The sequence below is a fragment of the Chinchilla lanigera genome, unplaced genomic scaffold, assembly GCF_000276665.1.
Source record: "Chinchilla lanigera isolate Chin_1 unplaced genomic scaffold, ChiLan1.0 scaffold00090, whole genome shotgun sequence".
In the NCBI taxonomy this organism is placed as follows: Eukaryota; Metazoa; Chordata; class Mammalia; order Rodentia; family Chinchillidae; genus Chinchilla; species Chinchilla lanigera.
The window spans coordinates 4,199,782-4,209,962 of NW_004955491.1; the positions used below are offsets into that span (position 1 = coordinate 4,199,782).

At 54.1% G+C, this 10,181-nt stretch overlaps 1 protein-coding gene across 1 annotated transcript in view; it reads left to right on the plus strand.

Annotated features, from left to right (window-relative positions):
- Cul1 (cullin 1) overlaps positions 1-10,181 on the plus strand; it is a 47,084-nt gene that overhangs the window by 34,382 nt on the left and 2,521 nt on the right. The window contains exons 9-18 of the mRNA XM_005404888.1: positions 1,691-1,798; positions 1,873-1,979; positions 3,992-4,040; positions 4,387-4,518; positions 5,221-5,338; positions 6,204-6,280; positions 6,559-6,690; positions 7,894-8,125; positions 9,221-9,334; positions 9,952-10,158. Of these exons, the coding sequence (XP_005404945.1) occupies positions 1,691-1,798; positions 1,873-1,979; positions 3,992-4,040; positions 4,387-4,518; positions 5,221-5,338; positions 6,204-6,280; positions 6,559-6,690; positions 7,894-8,125; positions 9,221-9,334; positions 9,952-10,158 (1,276 nt within the window). The remainder of the gene's footprint in view (positions 1-1,690; positions 1,799-1,872; positions 1,980-3,991; positions 4,041-4,386; positions 4,519-5,220; positions 5,339-6,203; positions 6,281-6,558; positions 6,691-7,893; positions 8,126-9,220; positions 9,335-9,951; positions 10,159-10,181) is intronic.

A 10,181-nucleotide genomic window follows, 5' to 3' on the forward strand; every position in this document is an offset into this window, starting at 1 on the left:
CATTCATGTTTTTCCATATCTGACAAACATTAGTTTAAAAAACCTGAGAAGTCAGGAGAAAGTGTTGTCGTTCTGCAGAGACGCGCGGTAGCAGCAAGCACAGGGTCACCACGGTTCTGAGGACGCGGCCAGGGCAGCGCTGCCTTGCGAGGCCCCGCGGTTGTGCCCCTGTGCTCGAGGCTTTGTAGCTCCTCGGCGGCCACTGGGGAGTGGTTTTTGTAAGAAACGAGCGTTCGTACGTTGGCGTACAAAATGCACTTTATACTAGTCCTATGAGTGCTGTTCCCAAAATTGCGAGTTTTGGAAGCAAGTCCTTCAGCTGGCGCGTGGACGTGCTCTTCCCCTCACTGAGAAACGGGACGTCTCCCTACCCGAATTCGCACGGTAGCTGCACCGCGGCAGAGGACGGGCATGGGGAGGACCCCGAATCACAAAGTGCCGGGAACTCGGGCTCGGCCACAGGGATGGAAATAGATCCTGCATTTATTGTATCTTTTTCTAAGTATTGACAACCCCAGAAACTTCTGGGTTTTTTTGGTTATAAAATGACACTCTGCCGGTTACTTGTTAGTTAAAAATGAGGAAAACGTTACCCAAAGGCGGCGTAATGAGACTTGGGGCTTCTGGTTCCTCGTGTATCAGGAACTTGTGCTGTGTAGACCCCCGTCCCTTGGCCCTGTGTGGCCAGGCCACCCCCACCCCAGGCCTGAGGTCACTGCTTTTGTCACCTGTGTCTTTGTGACTTGGCGCTTGGAGCCTTTTCGCTTTGCAGAGTTGTAGAGACTGTGTCACCTGCCTGTTCCTTCTTAGCCAGACTCGGGAGTCACCCGCCCGTCCTTACCCCGGGCCAGGTGCACAGCCATGGCTTACTCCTCCCTCAGTGATGTGGGGACAAGGGTCCTGCCCGCCCCGCCTGTGTGACCGTCCTGTGTGGCCTCAGGAGTCGGGCGCTTAGGGAGTGCTCAGCGTCAGCGCCGGGTGATGGTCTCACCTCAGACCAGCGGCTCCTTCGCGCCTCCTTCCGTTCTGTGACTCAGGCGATGCCCTGTCTCCACCAGCCTGGTGCCGAGGCTCCCCCCGTGGCTTGGCCACTGCCTCTTCCTGTTGGCCGATCTGCACACCCACCCTGTGCTCGACCAAGCCTGCGACCTTCTTGGGTTGCTGATCCGCTGCATGGTAGATTGTGATCTCTGGCTGGTAGGTTTTGCCAGCGAAAGTAAATTTTAGAATTTGGATTTTTAACCAAAAAAGGTTATCTGAACAAAGCTGTCGCTTTACACTTTGAAAATTTTATTTTCAAGATAGTTCTGAGGTTTTGCCATGTTGGTTTTTTTTGTTTTTTGAGCGGTCTTTCCCTCCAGAATAGCCTCAAACTCACCACGATCCTCCTGCCTCAGCCTTCGAGTGCTGGAATTCCTGGCATGCACCACCACACCGAGCAATGCCTTTGCTGTTTTTAATGCAGCCTTGAAATCAGTATTTAATTTTGAGTCTGGCAGATACATTTTCTTTGCTAGTACATACAAACGGAATGTCCTGTGTGTCAGTGGTAAAACCAAAAGTATTGCTGATCATACCCATAACCTCTTGGAAAATGCATGTAAGCCTTTCAGAACATTTTATGGTGCCTCCTTAATGTGCAGTTTAATTTCCAGTAACCAGGTTTTTTCCTTTTTTTCTGCTACTAAAGGACCCCAAAATGTATGTACAGACAGTGCTAGATGTTCATAAAAAGTACAACGCTCTGGTGATGTCGGCCTTCAACAACGACGCCGGCTTCGTGGCTGCGCTGGACAAGGTGAGCTGGGCGCCCTGTGCCCTCTGGAGGCGTAGGTGGGGGTCGCTGTCCTCTGACCACCCTCTGTGTGACAGGCTTGCGGTCGCTTCATCAACAACAACGCGGTGACCAAAATGGCCCAGTCGTCCAGTAAATCTCCTGAGTTGCTGGCTCGGTATTGTGATTCCTTGTTGAAGAAAAGGTACTAAACGACTGTTTCTTCTTCTTCTTTTTCTTTCTTTCTTTCTTTCTTTTTTGTTTTAATCTTTTTGAGACAGAGTTTCACTATGCAGTTCTGGCTGGCCTCGAACTCACAGTGACCTCTTGCCTCAGCCTCCTGAGTGCTGAGGTGACAGGCATGCACCGCCACACCTAGCTATGACTGGTTTTTCTTAGTACACCAATTTAAAATCTGAGCTTTTATAAGGAATTAAAATAGATACTCCATTTTACATGAAGTGTAATCGTCATACCTTTTGAGACGAGAAAGTTAAGTCATCACATTTCTGGTGAAACCTGCCCCAGCCCCCAGTGGCTGTTCGTGGCGAGCAGAAGTGCCCCAGTGCCTCGTGACTGCGTCTCGTTGGGCGCGTGGCTGTGTCGCTGCTGCGTAGCTCCGACCTTTCCATCGTCTTACTTCTCAAGTGCTGAGAGATGGGCGGCCCCCGGGCTCTGTCTGGCGCTCTCCCGGCGCTGTCTCTGCACATCGGGGTTTTGCGTTTGTCTTGCTTTCCCTCGGCGTCTCCTTCACCTTCCAGTTCCCGTCAGCAGTGATCACGGTTTGCTTCGCGGCCCCAGCTGTCACATCAACAAACGTGAAAGTTTTCATGCAGGGAGTCGGTCTCCTTCTGGCTGGCTGTCGCTGTATTTCCCACATCCCCACGTTGAACTGGTTTTGATATTACTAGTAAGTTGCATTTAAGCAGCTCTCCAAGGCTGGCATGGCCTCATTGCAAAACAAATGCCTCACGCAACATAGAAAGACCGAAAGCAAGCCTCACGTAAGAGAGCTGCAGACGCCCACAAGTGCCAGAGACCCGATTTAGCGCGCTGGAGGCCGCGTGCGGAGCCCCTGTGCGTGGCTTCCAGCACGTCCGAGGTGATTCCCTCGGTACCAGTGAGCTCTGTGCTCTTTTTGGTGGATGATGGGAGAAAAAGCTTGGTGGGGGTCAGTAGCTATCCCTTTTTTAAAAGTTAGTTAAAATTAATTAATTTTTAAAGCTAGCTGTCTCTTTTAACTTTGCCAGAAAGCCATTCCCTGATGCCAGTGAAAACTTGTAGTTATCTCTGTGTGTTACTGCGCTGGTCTTACGTATTGTGTAGCAGTTCCATTCAGACGCACTAATGATCCTTTCCAAGAAAGGAAAGGACTTACTAGAGCGCTTCTTAGGACTTGATGTCACTGCTGTCAGCTACATTGGAACGTGAGTAGCTGGATGTGCAGATGGTGCCGTGTGCCGTCTTCGGTGTGTTGGCCAGAGCCGGGAAGGGCCCTCTGTCCCCACCGTCTGTACGCACACTGCCCTCGTCAAGCCCCTGCCGAGTGGTTCTTGACGGCCGCCGGAGCGCTGTGCGGTTCTCTCGCGGCTCTGGGGAGAAGGCGTCCGCCCGCCGAGGAGCGCTGAGCTGGAGGCTGAGTCACCACTCGGCAGCTCATCACTGGGTATGAATGAACGGCTCTTAGTTATGAAGAACTCTGCAAGAAGAAACTCAAGTTCATGTCCCCGAGGTCGCCTCTGATGGCTGTTTGTTCACAGCATGAAGGGTCCAGTCGGTAAAGACAGCATCTCAGCACGCTGACACGGCTGCGGACCGAGGCGGTGCGCCGCTGCAGTTTACCCTCTGGCATTCTCTTTCGTTATTAGGCCACGAAAGGAGCAGCAGTGCCTTTTTTGTTTTTTCAGAGTTGAATTACAACAAGGTATAAAAAACAGTTGGAAAAGCGCAGTTCATACACTGGGATGGAAGTGGATTGTCTTAAGGGAAACCAGTCCTGATTTGGAGCGCTTTTATAAATCTCGTGCTGCTTTCCCTGGCCGTTCTGAGAGATTGTTTCAGCCTGCTGCCCCCTCACGGGGTTAGAACGCAAAGTTGCTGGCACCAGGGTCCTGTGGCTCGGTCCGAGTACTGGTCATTTGAGCCGCATTTTCATAGGGTGACTGAGCTAAGCGGTGCTTATGTGAATTTCTCCTCCTGCCTTCTTTCAAATTTCAGTTCCAAGAACCCAGAAGAAGCAGAACTGGAAGACACACTCAATCAAGTGGTAAGGTGCTTCCTACCTTTGCAGTGGAAACTCCCTTTGGGGGGCTGGCTTATAGGCCGTGCGTGGGGCCGTGATCGTCAGTGACTCCGTGTTCGCTGCGGGCTTTTGCTCCCCAAGTGGAGCCATTACTCGTAGCACTGGTTGTTTTCCTCGCTGGGGCGGAGTCTCGTCCCGTTAGTGTGATTGGAGGGGCCGGTGGGAACGCTTGCTGTGAACACCCAGGAGCGGGCCTGCTGCCGTCCGCATGGGCTGCCAGGCCCAGCCGAGCCCGAGCCCGTGCTGGCTGCAGCGTGCGGCCGTCGGCTGGGGAGCTCCCTCGCTAGCCTCTCCTCCGGGTCATTGCCAGATGGTTGTCTTCAAGTACATCGAGGACAAAGACGTGTTCCAGAAGTTCTACGCGAAGATGCTGGCCAAGAGGCTGGTGCACCAGAACAGCGCGAGTGACGATGCTGAGGCCAGCATGATCTCCAAGCTGAAGGTGAGTTCCGCGTGGGCGGAGGGGTGGGGGGCGTCCACACAGTGCCAGCCGCGCCCTGGGGCCAGGCGTGTCACCCCGCCCGCCTCTCACACCTGGGCCGTGCGGTTGGCTGGGGTTGACCGCGTCTGCTTCGCTCTGCCACTTGCACGAGGGGAGGCCTGAGGGTCTGATGCTGAGTCCTCCCTTCTGGCACCTTCGCACTGGAAGAGTGCAAAGGTGCATAACACACAACACACTTCATAGTGTTAGGGAACCTCGCTCAGGTGCCCCAACCATGGCTGCGGGGTGCATGAGGACCTGACTGCTCGACTTAGCATTTTCTCTTCGTGGTGTGGCTGCTTTGCTTCGCTTTGCCTTGCCAGGGACTCGTGTGTCGCTGGTCAAGCGCTCAGTCGCGTTGCTCTGGCCCCGTACCGTTTCATTTTGAGACAGTCTCACTAAGTTGCCTGGGCTGGCCTCTAACTTTGATCCTTCTGCCTCAGCCTCCTCCATAGTTAAGATTACAGGCCGTCACCACCTTCCCTAGCCAATAGTGTTTTAATTTGAACCGGTACATTAATACCATAAAATATAACCACATGTTACTAACTTTAGCATTTTAGTACAGTTAAGTATGCGTTATGCTGTGATTTGTCTAAGCTTCTTTGTGTACGTTTATACTTCTGCGCAAACGAGTGACACCGTTACCCGGATTCATTTCAGCAAGCTTGTGGTTTTGAGTATACCTCCAAACTTCAGCGGATGTTCCAGGACATCGGCGTAAGCAAAGATTTGAACGAGCAGTTCAAAAAGCACCTGACGAATTCGGAACCCCTGGACCGTGAGTATGGAGCACCTGTGGGCTTCTCTCGCAGACAGTTGTTTGTAGCAGATGAGAACTAACGGGGGGAGTGAAGGCGGCGGGCGTCCTGTCCGAAGCTCAGTGTCGAGAGGACAGTCTGCCAGGACGAGGTCACGGCGCCGGTCACACGACGAACTGGGCCTGGTCCCGGGCCTGGGCCTCCTGTGCGCGCTGAGCGCTCAGCCTCCACACGGACGAGGGGCTCGTCGCTGTGCCCGGTTCAGACCTAATTTAGAGCGGTTCTGGTCCTCAGGACTCCTCCCGGCCTGTAGAGTAGAGACGCAGACGCAAGCGGGCCGTGCTTTGAGGTCTTGCTGCACCACAGAGGCGGCAGGTTTGTGCTGACGCCATCGGGAGAACCCTCACTTTCGGTGAAAAGTGGAGAAGTATTCTTCCCCAACCGGAAGGCGCTCCCTTCCCTGCTGAGCCTGACGCTCTGTGGGCTGCACGGCCGCTGGACGGGTGCAGCTGCTGTTGGGGCTCGGAGGTTAGCCGCGTCTGCATCGTGTCTTTCGCAGGCGGAAGCGGGGCACACGCCGCGGGAAAGGCGGCCTGGGCCTGCAGCACCCTTGCCCCGGGGGCCCGGCTGTGGCCCGGGTAGGCTGAGTCACTGAGACACAGCAGGGTACCAGCGCCGGAGGGAAAGTCACTCCGCAGGGGCAGCTGGCTCTTGCGCCTCTTACTCATCTTAACTGAATAAAGCGAATTGACGCTATCTGTGGTCTGTCCTTGACTTCATAGCCAAGTGGGATTTTGCATTTAATGTAGCATTCCACATTATGTGAGCAGTGGCTTTGCCAGTCTACGAGACTGACTGCGTGCCTTCCCGAATTTTCTCCCACAGTGGATTTCAGTATCCAAGTCCTGAGCTCTGGGTCGTGGCCCTTTCAGCAGTCGTGCACGTTCGCCTTGCCGTCCGAGGTAGGGCTGGGTTCACCCTCTGTTGGTTCCTGGGCGGCCGTGGCCTGTGGGGACCCTGCCACAGGCCCCAGGGTGGTGGGGGCTGGAGGCGGGCGTCTGTCCGTCACTGCTTGGCCTGCACGCTCTGGCGTGTCGGTGCCTAGGAGGAAGTCTCGTGCCGGCATTCATGTTGGCTGTGAGTGAGCTTTGTGCGGGAGCACGGACAGCGCGCGCTCACTTAGCGCTGGCTGCACGGCGGGTCGGGGACGGACGCCCCGTAACGCTCTGCTCTTCTCCAGCTGGAGCGCAGCTATCAGCGATTCACAGCTTTCTATGCCAGCCGGCACAGCGGCAGAAAATTGACCTGGTTATATCAGCTGTCCAAAGGAGAGCTGGTGACGAACTGCTTCAAAAACAGATACACTTTGCAGGTAAGTTCACCTTTTTATTTGGTGGGGGGACCAAGTTTACGTTCTAAAAGAAGATGGGACAAGTTGTAGCAGTGAGGATCAGGGACTCCCACAACAGAGGAGAGAGGTGGTTTTGATCAGACAGCGCCGCGGGGAGAGCGGCTGCGGCAGTCAGGCGCGCTGCACTCTGGTGCTCCGGCCGGGGCGAGTGACTTCATGTTTCTAGGCCTTAGCTTCCTCCTCCACTCGGTGGGGACGTCGGCACTTGTGCCTCGGCAGCAGTGTGACAAGCAGGTGACGCTTAGCACAGTGCACGTTGGGCGCTCAGGTGACGCCTGAAGCAGCTGGAAATGCACGTAACATGTGATCAGTTAGGGCACCAGCTCTTTGCCTGTCACGGAGCAGCTTCACACCCGTAAAACCCTCCAGTGCTTACGGCAGTCAGAGCACCAGTAACCGTAACTGCGTAACTAACCTGTTTCCGGTGTGTAGGTAAGAAAACGAGCCCCGAATGTAAGAGAGTGTCCCCGGGTCCCCAGCTTATGTGTGGCTGCCGGATCTCAGCCGCTGTGGGGCCCTGGGACAGGCCGCTGCTCACCGTCACTTTCTCTTAGCGGCGACCAGGTCTTGCCCTGAGCATCACCGAGATCTCGGTGACACTGGCACACGGTCTAGTCCCAGGCAAGGGGCAGCTGTGGTTTGCTGTAAACCATGTCAGACCTATCTTGCTTTAATTCATAGTGAAGTACTTAGGGTTAAAAAAAAAGCTAGGCCTGAGTAGCTCACGCCTATAATCCCAGCACTCAAGAAGCAGAGGCAGGAAGGTTGCAGCAAGTTCAAAGCCAGCCTGAACTACATAGCAAGACCCTGTCTTAAAACTCCCCGCAAAATAATACACATTCATATGGAAGATTCATACTTCATATCTGTGTGTAACAGGTGCATCTTTACAAAGGAGTGTGGGTGCGTGCAGTCTATATTTGCATAGGTAACACAGTTCAGAAAAAATTCACCATCACTTGAATGTTTGCAACGGTAGGAAGTGACGTGCCTTTCAGGAAAACGGGCATCATAGTGCTCTGCCACAGAGTCCCTTCTACATAGGGCTGCTGTGCCTTTGGCATCTGCGTGAAGGATTTGCGTGGTCCACTCAGGCTCTGTATTTGCAGAGCTGCTTCCCGTGTGTTTAAATTGTTCTCTCTCCTTACATGGGGGGCCTCGAAGGCGTCCACCTTCCAGATGGCCATCCTGCTGCAGTACAACTCGGAGGACGCCTACACCGTGCAGCAGCTGACGGACAGCACGCAGATCAAAATGGTAGGCCCGCCGCAGGTCCCGCGCCTGAGCACGCCGCCGCTTCCGGCCCTCGCGGACGCGGGCGGGAGGTGTGGGGAGGGAACTGGTGTCTGCGTGTCACCTGCTCTGCTCCGCCAAAACCCGCAGAGGCCTCGCAGCTGTTAACGGGGCTGCTCTCTCCCCTGCCGGACGCTGCCTGCAGACGGGCCCGTAGAAGCTGGCTGTGTGTCTGCCCGCGTGCCCTGGGTGCCTGTGCTTTTCAGCTTTTCCATCTCCTAGCGGACTTCATCCACTTTATAGTGGAAAAAGATTCCAGCATAGAGGAGCCCCATCTCGTCTGTCCCTTACTCTGCTGCTGGACGTTCAGGCTGGGGCTGTGTGCCGTTCGCCTCAGCTTGTGCACGGGGGCGGGCTTACTGAGCTACAAGTCACTGAATTGGACTTGCAGAGGGACCGCTCTCACCTGTCCACGGCTTCCCGCTCCTGAAGCGGGATTAGCAGTCGTGTTTCCGTGCCCCTCGAAACAGGTTTTGTGTAGTTTCTTCTTGCGGTCACCAGCGGGTGTGCAGCCGAGCGCTAGTGTGGCTTTGACTTGCTTTTCCCTGACAGTCAGCAGTGTTGCTTCCTGGGCCTGTGACTCTGCATTTCCTCCTGAGAGCACTGCCTGCCCGGTTTGGATTACTTAGTCTTTTCATTGTTAAAGTGTAAGAATTTTGTACATATTTTGTATGCTAGACCATTATCAGGTATGTGACCAACCAGAAAAATGTTTTCTGGAGTGTCTTTTCACTTTTTTAATTAACTCATAATTATACATATCTGTGGAAAATGCACACTTTATTATACATATATTTTCTGTTTTGACGAAGTTCACACTCAGGACCTCACCCTTGCTTTTTGTTGTTGCTGGCGATTTTGGTGGCAGATGGAAGAAATCATTGCCTAGTCAAAGTCAAATCCCTGTATAGGTGCCGGCAACACTGTCGAAAGGCAGTTGATCTGCAGGGCATGTGTGGTGGTGCACACCTATAATCCCAGCAATCAGGAGGCTGAGGCAGGAGGATTGCCACAAGTTCAAGGCCAGCCTGGACTACACAGTGAGTTCAAGGCCAGTCTGAACTACACAGTGAGATGCTGTGTCAAAAAAAAAGCAGTTGATCATAGATGCATGATATATCTGGATTCTCGAGTTTTTCCCATGATCCGAGTCTCTTTTTTAGGCCAGTACCACACTGCCTTGATGACTGTTGTGTAGGGAGCTTGAACCAGACTTGTTTCCGCGCCACACAGGCTGGCGTGGGCCCTTCCCCGGCCACAGGGGCTCGGGGCCGGCTGAGGAGGTGGGGGGGCCTGTTGTCACGCCGGCGAGGTGAGTTCTCGCAGGCTGTGGGTGTGGAGTGGACCCCATCCATTTATCTTTACGTTCATTTGTGTTGCATGGTGTTTAGTGATGCACCTTGCATTTCTTCTGTTGAAGTTATTCCTGCGTACCGTTTCTGGTGCTGTTATTAGTGTTTCCTTGACCTCTGTCTCCGCAGCTCTGTTTTAGTGCGTAGACGTACAGCTGACTGCCATACTGATCTTGTACCCTGCAACCTCGCTTACCTCGTTGCCGAGCTCTCACAGGAGTTCTTCAGGGTTTTTTAATACACCACCATCCCATCTGCACACACAGACAAAAGCTTCAGACTTCGAGTTTTGGGATTAGGGTTCAAACAGTAACATCTATGTAAATATTCCAAACTAAGAATTTTTTAAAAGTGTTTCATTTTTGAGTGTGAGATACTTCTGAGCCGCAAGTATTTAAATCTTTTTTTTTTTTTTGGTGCCAGGACTCACACTCAGGACCTCACACTTGCCAGGCAGGCGCTGTGCCACTGAGCTGTATCCCCGGCGCCCGCCCCCCCAGCATTTAAACCTTGAATTTGCGGGAATCAGTGGCCTGTGTATGTGGGGCCTCCTGTGACCCCTCCTTTGCGCTATCAGATGAGAGGACAGCTGCGGGTGGCCGCAGCCGCGCCCAAGGTGTGGGAAGGGTGGCATCTGCAGCTGTCCCAGAGGCCACTGCTCACTTCTCGCGTTCGAGTCCCTTGGCGCACCGGGCCGCTCCCGTCCTCTCCGCGCCCTGCCCTCCCCTGCCTGAGACGTCCGCAGTCTGGGCCCGAGGCCCCACTCGGAGGCGGCCGAGGCCGTGTGCCCCTGCGCCGGGCCGGGCG